The sequence below is a fragment of the Thamnophis elegans genome, chromosome 10 (genome assembly GCF_009769535.1).
Source record: "Thamnophis elegans isolate rThaEle1 chromosome 10, rThaEle1.pri, whole genome shotgun sequence".
Taxonomy (NCBI): Eukaryota; Metazoa; Chordata; class Lepidosauria; order Squamata; family Colubridae; genus Thamnophis; species Thamnophis elegans.
In genome coordinates, this window is record NC_045550.1 from 54,711,924 (window position 1) to 54,733,447 (window position 21,524).

The 21,524-nt window shown below is 40.6% G+C and overlaps 1 protein-coding gene across 1 annotated transcript in view; it reads right to left on the reverse strand.

Moving 5' to 3' along the window:
* The window catches only part of TNIK (TRAF2 and NCK interacting kinase), a 350,683-nt gene that overhangs the window by 116,605 nt on the left and 212,554 nt on the right, over positions 1 to 21,524 (reverse strand). The window contains exons 8-9 of the mRNA XM_032225673.1: positions 14,116 to 14,170; positions 8,697 to 8,775 (exon numbers count right to left, since the gene is read on the reverse strand). Coding sequence (XP_032081564.1) covers positions 8,697 to 8,775; positions 14,116 to 14,170 — 134 coding nt within the window. The remainder of the gene's footprint in view (positions 1 to 8,696; positions 8,776 to 14,115; positions 14,171 to 21,524) is intronic.

Sequence of the window (21,524 nt, forward strand, 5' to 3'; positions counted from 1 at the left end):
GACGTCTACACATATCCCATATATTTCAATGGAAACCAAAGGGACAATGCTCTAGGAAGTTGCTGCCTTGTTTGGATACATGTATGAACATGTGTAAATGGAAAAGCAGGTCAACAATATTTTCTGCTTCAGAGGAAACTGTCAATGAACTGGAAAGATAGGTGAGTATAATGCTTTGCCATCATATATTTGTCAAGAGTTTGTTGCAGAAATCACATCCAGAATGCACACACAGATAACTGATTCAGCAGGATTCATTAACTTCTCTTCACATATAACATAATACATGAAGTAAATATACAATACCAACAGCTGGTTCACAGGCAGAGGAGAGAATGGTTTCAGTTAGGAGCTTAATACAGCTAAGAGAACCTCCTCTATATAGGGCAGTTAAACTAAGCCTAAGGCACGCCCAGGCACCCAGCTGTCTCCAGCAAATACTGTTTCAGTTACCTAAACAGACCTCAGTGGCTGACTTAGTTGCTATGCCTATTCATTGGCTGGCCTTGTTACCATGCCTCTGCAGGTTCATGAATATTCCGACAATTTTCTAATGATGAATTCCACTTCAATATACAAACAATATATTCAATTTAGGTTTGGCTTATCTTCAAGAGTCTTGTAGAAATTCAGTTGTAAAAATTTATAAATTGTGGTTTTGTTCATTTTCCAATGCTTCATCCACTGTTTGGATAACCATGGCAGTGCCAAGTAATCTCTTACATTTTGAGAAACAGGAAATAAATATTCAGATGATTTCTAAATAACTTCTTTCTGTTTTCTACTGAACGTCACAATTTAAGATAATCTTAAACATTTTTTTAAAAATGGTTTAAATATAAATTATTTTGCATACCACTAATTACTAGTCTTCTGAAATATTCAATAATATGAGCTTTACCAGAACTATCTTGTTCTTTTGTTAGCCAACTAACAAAGATACAGTAGTTCTGGTAAAACCCATATTATCTTTTTAGTCTAAAACACCAACACAGATAATTCATTCAATTAACTCTGTATTATCTAAGTTTGGTTTGCTGTGACTCTTCCCCCCCAATAGTTATTGTAGTCATCTCTGAAGATATCCGTGCTAAATGTGGGAGGACAATCTTCCTCCTTCAGAATTTCCAATGATATATTAGATAGCAATAGCAATAGACTTATATACCGCTTCACAGGGCTTTACAGCCCTCTCTAAGTGGTTTACAGAGTCAGCCTATTGCCACCAACAATCTGGCTCCTCATTTTACCCACCTTGGAAAGATGAAAGTCTGAGTCAACTTTGAGCCAGTGAGAATCGAATTGCTGGCAGTTGGCAGAATTAGCCTGCAGTACTGCATTCTAACCACTGCGCCACCACGGCTCGTGCAGATCAAAAATATTAGGTGGAACCAAGTATATATGGTGCAAGCCGTATATTGAAGGCACTTTTTTGTTCATGACTCTTACACTCTTCCTGATATACAACAAAAACCTCAAACCTCAATTTCAGACAATTTGGAGAGAGTGGAAAAACAGAGGAAAATGTGCAAAATGGATCCTCCTATGACTGCACCATACAGCCCAACGGATAAACCTGTTCAAGCCACACAGGGGGATGTATTTTCAGGAGATCGAAATAATGTAATTGAGTTCAACATTGCTAGTCAAAAACGGCTCAAGAGGCATCAGCTTGCTTACCTCATCGGTTTGGAAAAAGCAAACATTTTGTGCAAACTCGGCAGACCCTTATAAAAAGCAAAGCCACGATGCCCACTGGGGTTTAACCATCAATTTTACAAGAAGCTTTTGGTGAGCATCTGCAGCTTGGGAAAGAAATGGCTTCTTCATCTTGAACAGATACAAACACTGCATGACTGCAGCTCTGTGACAGCTGACCAATAAGACCCACTTGCTGTTGGATCATCTTTTTACATTATTCTTATATACTCCGTACGATAAACAACTTCAACTTTTATAATGGTTGCCTATATGTAATAGAGACGTTTCTGAAGGCAAAAACAAAAGAAGGAACTCCTGACACCAATCTGCTTATCCGCAGCAGCTGTCATCAAATGATAATCCACAGGCTCAAATAAAAATCCGAATGTACTATGCACAGAGGGAAACGAGGCTGGTATTTTAAGCCATTAAGTTAGCAAAGAATGCTGCTTATCAACAAGACTTTCTGTATCGCTCTAGAGCAGATACTTCCTTTAAGCATAATTGCAAGGTTGTGTAAGTAAATAAAAACATTAATAAAGGGTGCTAGCCAGGCTTTGGAGTAAGAATGCCTTAATAAGAACATTTACTTCTAGCAAAAGGTCTTCTTATAGTAAATGCATTTATCTTGGAGAAGGGATGTTATAAAAAATTACGTACTGGTAATCCTCGACTTACAACAGTTCACTTAGTGACTGATCGAAGTTACAATGGGACTGAAAAAAAGTGACTTGTGGCCATCTTTCACACTTATGACCACTGCAGCATCCTCATGGTCACATGATCAAAATTCACTTGGCAACCGACTCATATTTATGACGGTTGCAGAGTTGCTGGGGTCATGGGATCTCCTTTTGCTATCTCCTTACAAGCAAAGTCAACAGGGAAGCCAAATTCATTTAACAACTGCATTACCAATTTAATAACTGCAGTGATCCACTTAACAATTGTGGCAAGAAAGGTCATAAAATAGGGCAAAATTCACTTAACTTTTGCTTAGCAGCAGAACATTTGGGCTTAATTGGGGTTGTAAGTCTACCATCAGTATACTTTGTTAAAACTAATTTGATTTTCTTTTTAAGGTGATGGTGCTTTGATTTACCCCATTACCTCTACTTCAAATGTTCTCCCAAAAGCATGGTGCTACCTAATAAGGCCAAAGGCATGCTAGGTGAGATTTATGGGATCTGAAATTCAGTATATTTGGAGGGCATTCGCTACCGCAGGCAATACAATACAATACAATAGCAGAGTTGGAAGGGACCTTGGAGGTCTTTTAGTCCAACCTCCAGCCTAGGCAGGAAACCCTATACCGTTTCAGACAAATGGCTATCCAACATCTTCTTAAAGACTTCCAGTGTTGGGGCATTCACAACTTCTAGAGGCAAGCTGTTCCACCGACTAATTGTTCTAACTGTCAGGAAATTTCTCCTCAGTTCTAAGTTGCTTCTCTCCTTGATTAGTTTCCACCCATTGCTTCTTGTTCTACCTTCAGGTGCCTTGGAAAATAGTTTGACTCCCTCTTCTTTGTCGCAACCTGTGAGATATTGGAACACTGCTATCATGTCTCCCCTAGTCCTTCTTTCTCTTAAACTAAACATACCCAGTTCCTGCAACCGTTCTCCAGTCCCCTAATCATCTTTGTTGTTCTTCTCTGCACTCTTTCTAGAGTCTCCACATCTTTTCTACATCGTGGTGACCAAAACTGAATGCAGTATTCCAAGTGTGGCCTTACCAAGGCATTACAAAGTGGTATTAACACTTCAAGTGATCTTGATTCTGTCCCTCTGTTTATGCAGCCTAGAACTGTGTTGGCTTTTTTTGGCAGCTGCTGCACAATGCTGGCTCATATTTAAATGGTTGTCCACTAGGACTCCAAAATCCCTCTCACAGTTACTACTATTGAGCAAGGTACCACCTATATTGTACCTGTGCATTTCATTTCTGTTGCCTAAATGTAGAACCTTACTCTTTTCACCAATGAATTTCATTTTATTAGATAGTGCCCAATGTTCAAGTTTGTCAACATCCTTCTGTATCTTTAGCCTATCTTCTGGAGTCTTGGCTATCCCTGCCAGCTTGGTGTCATCTGCAAATTTGATGAGTTCCCATTTATTGTCCCCATGTCCGTCCCGAATTATATTTCTTTCAACCATTAGAAGGGGCTTTTGCTACCTCCTTAAAAGCAAAGTCAATGGGGAAGCCAGATTCATTTAAAAACTGTATTATCAATTTAATTATTGCAATGATTCACTTAACAACTACGGAAAGAAAGGTAGTAAAATGGGACAAAATTAACTGAATAAATATTTCACTTAACAACAGAAATACTGGGCTCACTTGTTGTCATGAGTCGAGGACTATCTGTACTGCAAGGGACTTTACGAGAGGCCGCAGCTATGAATTTCCTCCATGTGAAATTCTGCTTTCACAGGCTCTTAAATCCAACTCCAGTGCAGAACGTTATCTACTAATTCTCAAGCCATCACTGGGTCCCTTCTCAATGAAGATTGGGCACAGTTGCAACTGTGGTTCAGACAGAATTAGCATTAATTATCAAATTGGCTGAGATCTCTCCCTCCCTCCCTCTCTCTCTCTCTCTCCCCCTCCTTCCCTCCCTCTCCCTCTGTGCATCAAAATAAATTGAATTTCAATTCATGTTGACAAGATGTTCCTGCACCAAACTTTCTGATCTCTTCCTGATGGATTGGGATTTGCAATTCCCACTAATGCAGCTGACTGGGAATGCTGGCAACTGTCATCCATCACAAGCAGGATATGTATTCAATGTTAGCCCAACCCTTTTCGCAATTTTACCTTGCAAATACAGCACGCTTCCGCTTTATAGCACATAGATAACTTTTAAATTATACCATGTTTCCCTGAAAACAAGACAGGGTCTTATTTTCTTTTCATCCACGAAATAAGTACTTGACCTTATTTACGGGGAGGTCTTACTATTTTTGTGGTGCAGGAGGCAGCGAGCGTGGTCACCTCATGGCTGCTGCTGTGTTGCAATATTTTCAGGGAAGGTTTATTTTTGGGGGAGGGCTTATTTCACTGCATGCACTCAAAAGCCCAATTTGATCTATTATCCAGGGAGGTCTTACTTTCAGGGAAACAGGGTAAGCACAGAGTTTCCTGTGACACTTTTCCCCACATATTACCAAATGAAATAATGGCACTGTATCCAATTCCTTCATTACCAAATTCAGGAAGCCGTGTGATAAAAGTTTTCAGGAGCCGAAAAATGTCAAGGGAACTTTGTTAGAGAAAATAGGGGGGGGGAATGTAAAAGAAAATTCAGATAGGGGTTTCCCCACAAGTCGAATTTGCCATGCTGCCAAGAACTTTCTGCTAACCACCAAAATTTGCTTATGTCAGTATTTTCAAAAGAACAGAATTAATAAAGAGGCTTTTATTTTAATTTCAATTTTGACTTCATCCCCAACTTGGCCCTCCCTTCTTATCTTCTTCTTGGCCAAATCTGTTTGTTTGGATTTAAATACTTGCCCATTTCATAGACAAGACACTGGGTGGCTTACAATAAACAATAGCATTCCTGACCTATTGGCAATGTAGGAGAGGTGGATTATCAAAGATATAGAGCTGTGTTTATCTAGCATTCCCAGCTGTCCAGCTTCTGGATAGACTACTTTGCATAGCCAGATTATCTCCCTTGCTTTTTTTCTCTTTCGCTGCTAGCAGCAAGAGTTACACAGGGTCATTGCAGCAGGCCTTCTGTCACGACTGCGTCATGTTCATCACTAATTCAGAGTGATAAATCATCAGTATTTTTCTCCAGTATCCAATGATTTTGGGAAAAGTTACTGTATGCCTAAATGCACAGGTTTTTTTCTTCCCTTGCAAAAAATAGTGTGAAATTTTTCCAGCTAAACTGAGATATTCAGTGGAAGAAAATATACGTGGCTCAGTGCTGAACTGTGGAGTCCTTTAGTGCTAACAGAGAAAGTGAATTGAAAGGACTTTGGAGGTCTTTGGGTCCAATCCTCTGCTCAGGTAGAAATCCCTATATCCGTGATGGCAAACCTATAGCAGAAGTGCCACAGGTGATACGGAGAGCCGAGGTGGCGCAGTGGTTAGGGTGCAGTACTGCAGGCCACTTCAGCTGACTGTTATCTGCAGTTCAGCGGTTCTAATCTCACCGGCTCAAGGTTGACTCAGCCTTCCATCCTTCTGAGGTGGGTGAAATGAGGACCCAGACTGTGGGGGCGATATGCTGACTCTGTAAACCGCTTAGAGAGGGCTGAAAGCCCTATGAAGCGGTATATAAGTCTAACTGCTATTGCTATTGCTCTCTGTGGGCACGCCAGCCGTCGTACCAGCCCAGCTCCACCTCGCATGCATACACGCCTCCCGCCGGCCAGCTGGTCTTCAGATCAATGCCATGCATGTGCGGGAGGGGGAGGCACATGCATGGGGAAAACTCGCATTGCATTTTGGGGCCTCGCGCAGCGCCCCCATGCCCCATTTTTGGTTCCAGATTGGTGCAGGAGGAGGCTTTCCAGGCCCAAAATGGGGCACGGGAGGAGCATGTGTGGTTCCATGAGCCCCATTTTGGACCTGGAAAGCCGCCCGTACCAACCTGGAAGCAAAAAAAAAAAAAGGGTGAAAAGGGGTGGAGCGCAAGCACATAGGTGGGTGGGGGAACATGGGGGTGTCATTTGCACATGCACGAGGCACACATGGGGAATGCACACACATTGCATTATAGGTGTGGGCATGCGGGCATACATGCACGGACACATGTGCAGGCTTTCGGCATTCAACGACAAAAAGCCATCACTCCCTTACATCATTTCAGACAAATGCTTCTCCAACATCTTCTAAAAAACTTCCAGTGTTGGGGCATTCACAACTTCTAGAGGCAAGCTGTTCCACTGATTAATTGTTCTAAGTGTCAGGAAATTTCTCCTCAGTTCTAGGTCAATCTCTCCTTGATTAGCTTCCACCCACTGCTTCTTGTTCTACCCTCAGGTGGTTGGGAGAATAGGTTGATCCCTTATTCTCTGTAGCAGCCCCTTAGATATGAGAACACTGCTATTAAGAGCACTTCTTCTTGGACTTTATAACCAGGTTCTCCAAACAAACTACTACTGTTCAATGTTGCTTTCTTCACTATCACTAAGGCTTGAAAAGTAAACATGGAAGGCTAACAAGAGGGTGGCTGCAAAGTGGTTAAAAAAAGTCAAGATGGCAGCAACGAGGTACAATAGAAGCTTTGTTTTTAATGTATGTCGGAAGAGAAATATATATAAAAATGCTGCCATTTGCTTTCTGATTTATTTAATTCAGTGTAGGCATCGCCCAACTCTTAAAATGACTTTTTAAAATTGTACCCTGTAGTCACGCATGTCAACAAGGAGCAGAAATCTAAACAGGATCTGTATCTAGTGATGTGGATCATGGAGATTGAGACCACGATCGAAATTAGAGCCATGCAAAACTTTGGTTTGAAGATTTCATTATAAAGTAATTTGTTCAAACTACTCTCTTTGAATCAATTTGCCAAAGTAAGATGGTATGTCAAACAGAATCAGCTGCTTTCAAATCTATTTGAAGATTTAGTGGACTCCACATGTGCAAAAAGACACTTTTGTCCCAATCAAATCTTTGCACGGAAACTAATCAATTTGATTTGAATTACAAACTCAGATTGAGTCACTCATTCAAATAGTATCTTGAGAAATTTATAACCCCTAATTAATATATGTATGTAAATGTATGACTAAGAGTCTATTTTTCCTTAGAAAAGGAAGAAGCACAGCCAGGCCTCAATATGTCATGAAAAGATATGGCTTTTATGATTAACTGGCAGCCACCAAGCAAGATATGGATTGGCACCACCTTGATTGATTAATCATCCTGCCTTTATTAATTTTATAAATAACTCAAGGCAGCAAGCATATTACTCCTTCCTCCTCCTCCTATAATTCCCCACCACAACAACCAGAGGTGGGTTCCTACCGGTTCAGCCGAGTAGGTAGTAACTTGGCCTGACATGCCCCCAAACCGGTTCTATCATCGGTGCCGCCATCTTGATTTTCAGCTCTGCGCATGCGCAGAAAAAATCTTCATTGCAAAAATGTAATTTTTCCCCCTTTTTTAAGGTTGTGCACATGCGGAGACCTTTTTAGGTGCAAATGTGCTCCTAATTTTTGGGTGCGCCAAACCGGCAGTATTGCCAGCAGCAACCCACCCCGGCAACAACCCTATGAAGTGAGTTGCTGCCTGCTGCCAATTACTTCCCAAAGACCCATTAGATCACACAGGGTCGGCCTCCTCCGGGTTCCGTCTACCAGCCAATGGCACCTGGCTACTACCCGGGGGAGGGCCTTCTCTGTGGCAGCTCCGGCCCTCTGGAACGAATTCCCCGCAGAGATTCACCTCACCTCACCTCTCTCCAGGCCTTCCGAAAAGCCGTCAAAACCTGGCTTTGCCGGCAGGCCTGGGGTTGATGAGTTCCCCTCCCCTCTCGACCTGTGTGGTTGTGTGATTCTTGGCTATTTTAACTACTTGTATTGTGTTTTATGTTCCCCTTTTCCCCTTTTGAGTTGTTCACCGCCCTGAGTCCCTCCCGGAGAAGGGCGGCATACAAATAAAATAAATCAAATCAAATCAAGTTGGGCTGAAAAAGAATGGCCAGCTTAAGGTCATCCAGCTGGCTTTCACGCCTAAGGCAGGACTAGAATTCACGATCTCCTATTTTCTAGTCTGGTGCCTTAACTACTAGAGCAAAATTTGGCTCCTTCTTTTGCCTTGTTTATCAGTGCTCTGAAATCTATGACCATTGTCTGCAATGCCAATATGGAAACATTTACATTCCCGCAAGATATTCAAATCCTTGTAGACACGCCCACGTTGTCCCAGACCAAACAAGAAGCATTTCATTGTTGAAGTTGATAAAGAGGAAGTAAAGTATAAAGGCTTCTTAGAGCACGCACATAGGGAGAGTAGAAGAAAGATGCACTCACCACTTCTTTGATTTCAGCCTGGGAGCTGGGTTTCGGGGAATGAGAAACAAAGCTCTCATGGGATGCATATCACAAAGGGCTGAAAGAAAAAAAAGAAGGCATGAAACAAAGTGTCAAGTGTAATGGAAAAAAAGAGAACATTCCAGTAAGGACATGGACTAAAATTTGCATGTGATGTAGGAAGATAAATTTAGTGACTAGGTTCACAGATCCCAATTGGTCATAAGATGAGTGAGGTTATTTCTGAGGCTCCGATGCATAGTTTGACCGAGGCCTTAATCAGAGCTTATTTGTTGTTTGCAATGAAAAAAAATGGTCTTTTGATCAGATTGTTTCTGTATGGACTCTTATCTCTTTGTGGAGTTTTTCAGAGAATCTCGGAATGATAAAGCAGAAGGTTGTCTACAACAGGGGTCTCCAACCTTGGCCATTTGAAGACTTGTGGACTTCAACTCCCAGAATTCCTGAAATTCTGGAAATTGAAATCCACAAGTCTTCAAGTGGCCAAGGTTGGAGACCCCTGGTCTACAAGACTACTGAAAAAAAGATGAATGATGTTTCTGAGCACAGGTATGTGCCCTTCTTAAGAACTAACTTGTGACAGTAACAAGTGGTAAAATATACCGTATTTTTCAAAGTATAAGACACACCTCCCCCCCCCCAAAAAAAGTGGGTGAAAATTTAGATGCATCTTATACAAATACGGGCGCTTTTGGCCTCACGAACACTCCATGCATCACATTTTCACCCTCCCAGGCTCCCAAAAGTACTCTGCAGGCCAATAACAGGGGCACTTTTGGCAAAAACGGGCCGTGCGGAACACTGCAGAATGCTTCTGGGGGCTTGGGAGGGCAAAAATATGACGCGCGGGGGGCTTGGGAGCCCAAAACTGGGCCTATTTTTGCTGAAAACAGGCCCTGCGAAGCGCTTCTGGGGGCCTGGAAGGGTGAAAACGCAATGCATGGAAGCCAAAAACTATTTTTTTCTTGTTTCACCACTATAAATTTAGATGTGTCCTATAGTCCTGTGCATCTTATAGTCCGAAAAATAAAGTAACCACTTCACTGCTCTTATTGAGTCCACTGAATGCCAGCTAATGCCTTCCTCAGGACAACCTGGTCACCCCTGGATAAGGAGAACCTGGAAAAGTCAGAGAAGTCATTCAGATTTCCTGGAACTTGGAATCTGCCTGCCAACTCTGATGCGAATCTGGCTGAAGCCATCTTGTGCTGCCTCATAGTTGCCTCGAAGCCTGAGAGAGGGGAAGGAAGGGTGGGGGAGTAGATAGCCTGGCTACAGTCAAAACAATTTTTTTTCCCTGTAGGAACCAAGGTCATTGAAACAGGTGGCTGTTGAATGAGGAGAAGAGCCTGTCTTCCACCTTCATTGGACAACGTGACTGTTGACACCTGTGAGGAGGGAGTTTTATTCTTTTAATTAGGTGAAAACTGAGGGTGTTGGTTTTCACCACCTGTGTTGATATGATGTATCCCATAAACATGTCCTTTGAAGAATCTACCTGCCTCTGAGTTCTGCTTTCAATGGGTGCATTACTCAGAATGCTGGCATTGCCTGTGCAATTCCAATGGCGCTGATTGAGACACAGTCTTCACTTGGCTACCTTGGATGAGTTTGAACAAATTAGTTTTAAGGAAGTGGACAAGGTCCTTTGGGCGATCGGCGTGACCACTTGTACTTTAGATTCATGTTCTTCCTAGTTGTTTAAGACCTCAGGGGCAGATTTGCATGGTTGGATTCACATTGTGGTAAATACATCCTCAGGGGAGTAGATAGCTCCACTAGATCTTAAGGATGTGGTGTTCCTCCTTCTCTTCAAGAAGTTATTGCAGGATCCAACAAAGCTGCACAATTTTCATCCTGTCTCCAACTTTCCCTCTTTAGGGGAGGTTGTTGGCAAAGTGATCATCTGCTCCAAAGAGCCAGAGGAAATGGATTATCTGGAATCTTTTTAATCTGGGTTCCAGTCAAAACAACACTGGTTGCACTTGTCAATCACCTATGATAGTCTCAGGCTAGGAGGAGCACTTCCTTCTCCTCTCCTCCTCCCCAAATTTGAATGGGCTCTTACTCTTTAGGAAGATTTTAAAAACTTGGTTTTTGTCCCGGACTTTGGGTAAAATAGAAGGATCTTTTCATCTTTGAGAAATGTATGTTAATAAGCCTATACAGGTGGTCCTCAACTTATGACCACAATGCAGGCCAAGATTTATGTTGTTAAATATGAAATTTGTTAAGTGAGTTTGCTCCCCGTATTTGCTAAGTAAATTTCTCCCCGTATTTGTTAAGTGAATCACTGCAGTTCTTAAATTAGTAACATGGTTGTGAAGTGAATCTGGCTTCCCCATTGACATTCCTTGTCAGAAGGTCACAAAAGGGGATCTCATGATTCAGGGACACTGCAACCGTCATAAATGTGAGTCAGTTCTCCAACATCTGGATGTAAATCACCTGACGATGGGGATGCTTCGACAGTCATAAGTGAGAAAAATGGCCATAAGTCACTTTTTCAGAGCCATTGTAATTTTGAAAGGTCACTAAATGGACTGTTGTAAGTCGAGGACTACCTATATGTGGTAGGAATTGTCAATCTGGGGCATATTTTTGTTGACATTGCTGGCTTTAACTTCAGCTTTTCTTTGGCTTTATTAATTTACACTACCTAGAATCACGTTCATACAAGTTGGGAAGTCATATAAATCTTGCAAACAAGTAAACAAACAAACAAACAGCTTTGCTTGTTTATTGCTTAGCACATTGTATACATCTGGCATCTGAGGTTTTCTGATGCTCGGTGGGTTGTGTGATCCCTGCCTATTGTGGTTTATTCAACAAAGAATGCTTTCATTATAGCTTAGTGTGATATGGGAAGCCAATCATCAATTTGTGTCTTAGTACTTTCTAAGATAGATAATCCTTCCCCTAGTCCTGTGATGGCAAACCCATGGCCCGCGTGGCATGCAGAGCCCTCTCTGCTGGAACATGAGCTTCTGTTTCCATGCTTGTTGGGACGCCCCCATCTCCCGCCGACTAGCTGGTCTTAGGGTCTCTGCTGCAGATGTGCACATATCTGTGCATACACACATATGTCCATACATATGCATGTCAGGATATGCATGCACATGTCCACACCTACAGATGTTTGTGTATGCATGCATTCATGTGCACACAACTTACAGTTTGGGCATGCCCGTACGCAGTTTGGGCACTCGGTGTCTAAAACAGGGGTGAAATTCAGCAGGTTCTGGAGAACCGGTAGCGGAAAGTTTGAATAGTTCAGAGAACCAGCAAATACCACCTCTGGCTGGCCCCAGAGAGGGGTGGGAATGGAGATTTTGCAATATCCTTCCCCAAGAGTGGGGAGGGTATGGGGATTTTGCAGTATCCTTCCCTTGCTACCCTCTCCAAGTCACACCACGGAACCAGTAGTAAAAAAAATTGAATTTCACTACGGGTCTCAAAGATTCGCCATCACTGCCCTAGTCAGTTTTCATTGCTGTCAGCTGTTGCAGGTTTTTCTATATAGTTAAAGAGAAGCTCTGCTCAGAATCATGAAGTTGAAAAGGGTTATTTAGGTCACTGAATCCAATTCCCTGCTCAGTACAGGAATTTAAGCATCCCCAACAGATGGCTGCCAAGTTTATGATTCCAGTAATTCCCTAGGTAACCACTTTCAAACTGCTCCGTTGAAAGCTTTTTTATTAACATTCAGCTGGAATCTGCCTTCCTCTAACATAAGTCCATTATTCTGTATGCTACAAGACAACAGAAAACCACGACCTTCTTCAATGTTGACACTCCACTAGCTACTTGAAGAGGACTGTCCTCTCTTTCATTCCCCACAGTCTTCTGTTCTCAAGATTAAACAAGAGTTGAATTTTAATTTTTGACAATGAAATGTTTTAACAGATGCAACATTTATGTTTTCTGCTTTTAATGTCGTTTTATTATTAAAGTCTTGTTATGCAAAGTTAATGATGATTTAAATGTCATGTCTCTAGCCTTCCAACAATTTCATGTCAGAGATAAAATTCCAACAAGTATTCCTCAGTCACTCTTTTAGTTGCTTTGTTATATCAGCTACACGGACATATTTATGTTTACACAGACTGCATGAGATAGAAGTAATAATTAAAGGAAAGTTTATGACAGAAAGGAGAAGGGAAAAAAAAATTGAGCTCATCTCCTTCCTTGTTTTCCCGAAAGTAAAACAGGATCTTATGTTATTTTGACTTCCAAAGTAAGTGCTTGGCCTTATTTTTGGGGAGGTCTTATTATGTTTGAGGTGCAGGAGGTGGCGAGCATTGTCACCTCATGGCCGCTGCTGTGTTGTGTGTCGTTCTTTTTGCGGCGGCCATTAGTGTGACAAAAGAGGAGCGGTGGCTACGGTTGAGGGAGCTGCCGTTAGGTAAGGGTGTTTGGGGTGCATGGAGCATATTCCCCCTCCCTTTCCTCCCTCCAGACTCACCTCACCTCGTGTTGTTTGCGCGGCAAGCAACCAGAGGAAATAGCGGGGATTGGCTGCACAGGCGTTTAAATGTTTTCGGGGAGGGTTTATTTTTGGGGGGGAGGCCTTATTTTAGCACATGTGCTCAAAAGCCCGATTGTATTTATTATCTGGGGAGGTCTTTTCTTCGTGGAAACAGGGTAGTGCATATTTTAATATCTCATTATGGTCTACTATAATAAATCTAGCCAAAATTCAATGTATTAAGGTTTGTTGCACAGATACTGGATTTGGCATTTTTATCCACCTATTGAGTCCTTCCCATGGACCTGAGATGTGAATGTTTGATGTTGTCAGAGGTATCAGCACAGGATTAAATTGTTCCCAGTAAAGCCGCCTTTTGCAATTGACTGATGGTATATTTGTCAATTCCGATGGTGTTCAAATGGTGCTCTAGTTGTTTGAGGATTTCGCACAAGGCACCTATTACCATTGGTACTACCTTTGTTTTCTTTTGCCACAGTTGTTCTATTTCTATTTGCAAGTCTTTTGCAATTTGGTTATCTTCTCCAATTCTTCCTCTTCTATTCTGCTGTTTCTAGGTTCTGCCATCCAGACTTCCTTTGTCTTTCTTATTGACAGTTGTTAAGTCTGGAGTGCAATGTAGCAAGTGCCTCTCTGTTGTTATTGTTATTATTATTATCAAGAAGTTTATCTGCCATCCATCTAATAGTTAGAGGCAACTCTGAGAAGAGTGATATCATGACAATCATGTCTATATGTAGGCTTTGAGTCTACATAAAAGTCAGACATTTGTTCTCGAATTCATCACTTTATTCAACAAATCTTTATTTAGGGAATATTTGCATATAGCATATTATAGCGAATAGGATTTTCTATTTTAATAAGCAGCAATTCAAACTATGATAAAGCATCAAATTCAAATATACTCACGGGGAGCTCCTTCTGCCATTTCGATGGCTGTTATCCCTAAAGACCACAAATCACTCTGAAAGAAACAACCAAAAGTAACAAAACTTACAGTGATGCACAACAGATTGTAGTTATTACTATATAGGAAGGATTTCTTGGTACCTTCATTCTGTAAGTTTCCTCAAAAATTGTCTAAATAAGTTCTGGATCTTTTGATTCCTCAAGTTCACTTGGGCCTTTCACAAACCCATTTTTTTGTTCTTTCCACTGTCAGAGAAGGGCACCCCATAACTTAAGAGAAACCCAAACCAAAATACTGTGCTATTTTAGTACGCTGAAGCTGTATAATCCAATGCAATTCTCTATCAATAAGAACTAAATATTTCAAAAAATAATAATTTTGCAAGAGTAAAATACTACCAAAGGTGGTACTCAGCCAGTTCTCTCTGGTTTGGGAGAACCGGTAACAGCAGCTGTGGGAGGCTCTGCCCATCCGTCCCGACGTAATGTGCGAGCACTGCACATGCGCATACCGGTAGGGAAGATAAGTGAATCCCACCGCTGAATACTACCCCTGCTTTTCTTATTTCCCCAAATACTTGTCAACTCTTACCTTCCATAATTTGGACAACTTTCAGACTTATAGCTTTATATATACTTACACGCATATTGCTCTATTATGCAAAGTATAACAATAGAGTAAGAAACAATAAATTAAAAATTGAGGCAGAAATTAAAAGGAAAGGAAATTAAACTAAGTCTAATTTACACTATTATTTGCAGTATTATCTCTTTCTATGTCTTTCTGACCTTACAAAGCATTGTTATTTCTTCCATCATAATGAAACCTTCTTAGGTATCAACTATCCTCTCAATCTATTTGCTCTTCCTTTATATATTTGTTTTGTGACTTATTTTCTCAAGATGTTTATTTTCAAATAGTATTCAACCTACATGTATTTGTCTACTATTGATTCTTGTTCCTATCTTTTCTTGCCTTATATGTCATAAAATTCTTAGTAAATCCATTCCCACTGCAAATAATTGCCTTTTATGTTTCTTCAGTCACAGAAAACTCTCATAGCATTATGTGAATCATTATATGTGGATATTAGTTCCCAGAATTATAGAAATGGTTATTATCGGGAATTGAAAATTGCATTTGTCGAAGCTTAGTCACTGACAAGTAACCTTTTGGTAGAAGAAGAAAAACTATCTCAAAGGGAAATTGCAAGAATAATAAGGTATGGAAAACTTTTGATTGCTAATCGTTGCAGAGGCCTTTGTAGGTTTTAAAAAAACTACTTTTTAAGAAAAATGGGTTTTTGAGAAACTACTCACGAAAATAACAAGTATTTCATCAAGTTCAACCTTCCTCAAAGCAGAGCAGACAAATTTCTGCAAAAATACTACTGGGAAATCTTAAATCTGACGTATGGGTAAAAGCAATGAAAATTGATTTCAAGAAACTTGCAAAACTGAAAAACTGTCTTAGAAAACAGACATTAGGCATTTTAGTTCCTATCTATTTAAACCATGTTTGTATTGCATTAAGAATACCTTCTGAATTATGAGTGTAAGTATTCGACTACAGATGACATAGAAGAAGACTTCTTCATAGAAGACTTTGTCTCCTTGGGAGACAAAGCCAAGATATGACATTTCAGATAAGAGACTATATAGTCCACAACTTGATGGTGGGCAGGGCAAAAAGCTTAGCTTAGCTCCCTAGCTTCTCCAGCTGTAAAGGCAACAGTGGGAGATTTATACTTTCAGACTTTCATGATTCCGTTAATATAGCATTACAATAAAGTAGAATCTATTCATAAAAGCCGAGGTGGTGCAGTGGTTAGAGTGCAGTACTTCAGGCTACTTCTGCTGACTGCAATTTGGCAGTTCGAATCCCACCAGGCTTAAGGTTGACTCAGCCTTCCATCCTTCTGAGGTTGGTAAAATGGGGACCCAGATTATGGGTTAATGAAATCCAAGCCCTTGCAATGTCTTCTTTTAAAAGAGAAAATATTTCTTCTGACTGTTTTGGTCTGTTCCAGTCTGTTTTTTTTTTAAATATTGCAATTAGTTGTTTTATCATTCTGCATGTTTTACTTTTGATTAACTGATTCAACTCTTTAGAAATACTTTCCACTCTTGTCCAATGCTGCTGCTTCTCTTTCTAGATTTCTCCTTTTTGTGGATTTAGCTTCTTCTACCAGTTCCTGCCTGCTATTTTCTTTTACTTCATTCCTTGAATGCCCTTTGCAAACCCTTCTAATGGGATATTTTCACTGTGGTAACATTGTAAAATGTCTGTAAATAAAGGTATGTTAGTGTATGTAAGATAGAAATATGCATGTAGACTTTTTGCACGTGTGTGCAGGTGCCCGTAATCTCAGCTTTACCTAAAAACAATTTAATAAATGAACAACCTTCTTAGGGACCTCAGCAACTGGTTATCCCCTTTCTCTTCCTCTGGGCTGTTTTGGGGGGCGTTTTCCTCTGGCGCTTGCAAAGACCAGCATGCCCGAAACCAGAAGAGCAGCTGGTGGCAGCATACGTGCCCACAGAGAGAGCTCTGTGTGCCACCTCTGGCACGCATGCCAAGGATTCGCCATCACAGATGTAGGGTCTCCTGCTTGGGCAGGGGGTTGGACTAGATGACCTACAAGGCCCCTTCCAACTCGGTTAATCTGTCATCTATAGACCCCAGTAATTATCATTTTGTGGCATTGCAGATTTGTGAAAGACACTTCTGGGCACTGTTTCCAAATCACAGACCCAAATTTCTTTTGCAAAGCAGAAAGGTGGAGAAAATGTGGCCATGAAACTATTATAGAATTAATGGACATTTATATTATAGATTTGCTCCTAAAACGTCCGAATCTCAGGCGTCCATATCCTGACCAAGAAAACTCAGAAACAAGGTTACTTGCTACAAGTTTTAATGAGGCCACAGTCCGGCACGAATGAGTTCTAACAGATACGAAGTCAGCTACTGTCTCCCAGCACTCTAAACAGCCTCTAATGGTCATCGGCACACCCACAGTCCAATACCAACTCCGTAGCCAGCACTTGAATGTGTACACGTCTCCTTCCAGGTCTCCCGGGCTACACCGGTGTAACCAGCGCCAGTCAGCTGTTGCGGCCACGAGGAGGCCAGCGCCAGTCAGCTAGCAAGAGACAGTAGACACCCAATTTGAGTCAATAACTATGTCCCAAATTTGAGGAGGGGAAAATGGAAAACACACATTTGTTCCCTTGTTTTGTGACTGTTAGCATTACATATTAAAATCTGGATGTGCAAACGGCAGGCCTGTCAAATTTTCTTTTTCCCTTCCAAGAGATAATCATCTGCTTTCTTTTTTTTTATTAAAAAATGGCACTTAAGAATGGAATGAAGAGAAATAAATTTTTTTTTACAGTACAGGATTTATCTATTGCCTTTGTGATATGACATGATTTATTTAGGAGATATTAACTATATAATTCTGTGGACACTATATTTAGGAGGCATTAAGTATGTAATTCAGTGAGCTCTGTTTTATTACAAAAACTAGGATATCTGAAGTTCTAAAACTTTTTTTTTTCAAAGGCTGTAGACTCTTGGATTTCCTCTTTGTACCAGACGATCTAGATTTCTGCATTTATTTATTTAAAACAATTGGTCAAATCCAACGGATCCAATTAAATATATTAATAATTTGTTTTTAAAAATATGCAAACCAATTCTAACACAAATAAAATTCTGCATCTACTTTTTCTTATTTTATCTTGTTTTTCTTTTTCCTCTTTTCTTCTTTTTATTTCCATCTTCAATTAGTTAAAAATGGAATAAAGGCCACGTAGGGCTTTATTATATTAAGACTGCCAGAAAGCAGGATGTAGTACATCAAACTAAGAGCAGAACTACATGTCCCCCATGGCCCATTTCTACCATACAATAATACAATACAATAGCAGAGTTGGAAGGGACCTTGGAGGTCTTTTGGTCCAACCCTGTGCCTAGGCAGGAAACCCTACACCATTTCAGACAAATGGTTATCCAACATCTTCTTAAAGACTTCCAGTGTTGGGGCATTCACAACTTCTGGCAAACTGTTCCACTGATTAATTGTTCTAACTGTCAGGAAACTTCTCCTCAGTTCTAAGTTCCTTCTCTCCTTGATTAGTTTCCACCCATTGCTTCTTGTTCTACCCACAGGTGCCTTGGATAATAGTTTGACTCCCTCTTCTTTGTGGCAACTCCTGAGATATTGGAACACTGCTATCATATCTCCCCTAGTTCTTCTTTCTATTAAACCAGACATACCCAGTTCCTGCAACCGTTCTTCATATGTTTTAGCCTCCAGTCCCCTAATCATCTTTGTTGTTCTTCTCTGCACTCTTTCTAGAGTCTCCACATCTTTTCTACATCGTGGTGACCAAAACTGAATGCAGTATTCCAAGTGTGGCCTTACCAAGGCATTACAAAGTGGTATTAACACTTCATGTGATCTTGATTCTATCCCTCTATTTATGCAGCCTAGAACTGTGTTGGCTTTTTTGGCTGCTGCTGCACACTGCTGGCTCATATTTAAATGGTTGTCCACTAGGATTCCAAGATCCCTTTCACAGTTACTACTGTTGAGCAAGGTACCACCTATACTGTACCTGTGCATTTCGTTTTTCTTGCCTAAATGTAGAACCTTATTCTTACCATGAAATAAGTTACCGTATCCTGCACTAATTTTAGTTTCTCATAGTCTTTAAGCGTCTTCATAGTATTTTGCATGCGCAGAAGCGTTGCACGAGCGTGCACGCCCACAAGCAAACCGGTAGCAATAATAATAGAAACGCATCACTGGACTTAATACTGATATACATAACATATCTCATACTATAACAATCCTCTTCTTAAATTATTTAATTCTATTAATATATTTTCTATATTTGACTAATCTACTTTCATTTCTAACTTTCATACTTGTTCTCTAACCATAAGTAGAATAATTCCCATATGCTATAATATTCGATTTGCTCCTTCTTCTCTTTAAATGTGAGTGTTAACCTATTCATTTTTACACCTCCTAATATTTTCCTAATCACATTCTCATCCGTAGGAATCTCTTCACTTTTCCAATGTTGTGCAAATACAATCCTGGCTGCTGTTATTACATGGATAATCAAATATACATTTTCGTGACTATAAGTTTCTGGTAAAATCTCCAGCAAAAATATTTCGGGTTTCAAATCAATATGTTGTTACAGTCTGTAAGTAAACAGCCCAATGTCCTGGTGTTCTCCATGTGTCTGTCCCTGCTTTCCCTACTTATTGTAGTTAATGACTATGTTGAGAGAAAAATGGAAAAATGCATGTAGTCCCCACAGCACAAACAGAAACACTTGGCCTGAAATTTTAAACTGCAATGACAAATCCCAAATCAATATCTTTCCAGAGACTGCCTTATGGAACATTTTTCTCTTTAAGCTGTGTTCAGAACAGAAAACCAGCAAGGAAACTGTTTAATGATGGCAAAACAGAAGGTCTGCCGAAGGTCTTTTGACAAGTTTCTGTCGCTCAGAAAATGGATCTGCTGTCTGCTTTTAAGTGGGCATACAAAGGGGATTTCAACTTTTCTTAACCAACGGGTTAAGAAAGTTGGTTGGTTTTGATCTTTCTCAAGAAGATAAAGCTTCAAGAACATACAGCTTTGAATGCACTACAATCTTCATATATTTAGGAAAATATGTTATAGTTACCAGAGAAATGAGGGAATAAATGGGGAAATTTGCAAATGACACCAAGCTGGCAGGAATAGCCAACATTCCAGAAGATAGGCTTAAGATACAGAAGGATGTTGACAAACGTGAACATTGGGCACTATCTAATAAAATGAAATTCAATGGACAATCATTTAAATATGAGCCAGCAGTGTGCAGCAGCTGCCAAAAAGGCCAACAGAGTTCTAGGCTGCATAAACAGAGGGATAGAATCAAGATCACGTGAAGTGTTAATATCACTTTATAATGCCTTAATAAGGCCACACTTGGAATACTGCTTTCAGTTTTGGTCGCCACGATGTAGAAAAGATGTGGAGACTCTAGAAAGAGTGCAGAGAAGAGCAACAAAGATGATTAGGGGACTGGAGACTAAAACATATGAAGAATGGTTGCAGGAACTGGGTATGTCTAGTTTAGTGAAAAGAAGGACTAGGGGAGACATGATAGCAGTGTTCCAATATCTCAGGGGCTGCCACAAAGAAGAGGAAGTCAAACTATTCTCCAAAGCACCTGAGGGTAGGACAAGAAGCAATGGGTGGAAACTAATCAAGGAGAGAAGCAACTTAGAACTGAGGAGAAATTTCCTGACAGTCAGAACAATTAATCAGTGGAACAACTTGCCTCCAGAAGTTGTGAATGCCCCAACACTGGAAGTCTTTAAGAAGATGTTGGAAGCCATTTGTCTGAAATGGTATAGGGTTTCTTGTCTAGGCAGGAGGTTGGACTAGAACACCTCCAAGGTCCCTTCCAACTCTGCTATTATATTATTGTATTAAATTACAACATATTTTTAGCACACACAATGTTCCTCTTTTTCTCCTACGTAGTAATGCTGCGGTAAAATTAGGCTGAAGATAGCAAATGGCCCCAAAACCCAAGTGAGATTGACTTTTGAGGGGTAGATTTAAATCTGGATTTTCTCCCTATTTGAGGGAGAACCAGTATGCCTCAACTTTTATCTGGACTACAAAGTAGCATTAGAATAGAATAGAACAACAGAAGGGACCTTGGAGGTCTTCTAGCCCAACCCCCTGCGTAGGCAGGAAATCCTACACGACCTCAGACAAATGGCTGTCCAGCATCTTCTTAAAGACTTCCAGTGTTGGAGCATTCACAACTTCTGGGGGCAATCTGTTCCACTGATTAATTGTTCTGTCAGGTTCAAGATTAGTTCAAGATAAATATGTCTAGAAAATATTTTACTATCAGAGAAAGATCATTAAGTAACCTGTGCAACCTTTCCTTCTCTGGGCCTGTCTTTGCCTTCTGTATTGTCATTAAACTGATCTATGCTTCCATGTAATTGTGCTGGGGTATCCAGTTCAAAGATATTCCTGGGATAATTCTCCAGCAGGGCAGGAAAATCATAGAAAGATTTTTAGAATAACTGTGGACCAAGCAATGGTTCAGTGGTGGGTTGCTTGCGGTTCAGCCCAGATCCGGCGAACTAGTAGTAGCGGCGGCAGCAGGCTCCACCCACCCAGCCGCTTCTGTACATGCGCAGAAGCATCATGCGAGGGCGCCCGAACCGGTAGTAAAAAAATTGGCAACCCAACACTGAACTGCTTCCACAGGTATGTTCAATTTGTATGCTCTCCTTTTGAAGAAAAACTAACCTTTTTCATTTGTAAATTGTTTCTTTGGAATCTTCCCCCCTTTTCCAAAATGTTCAT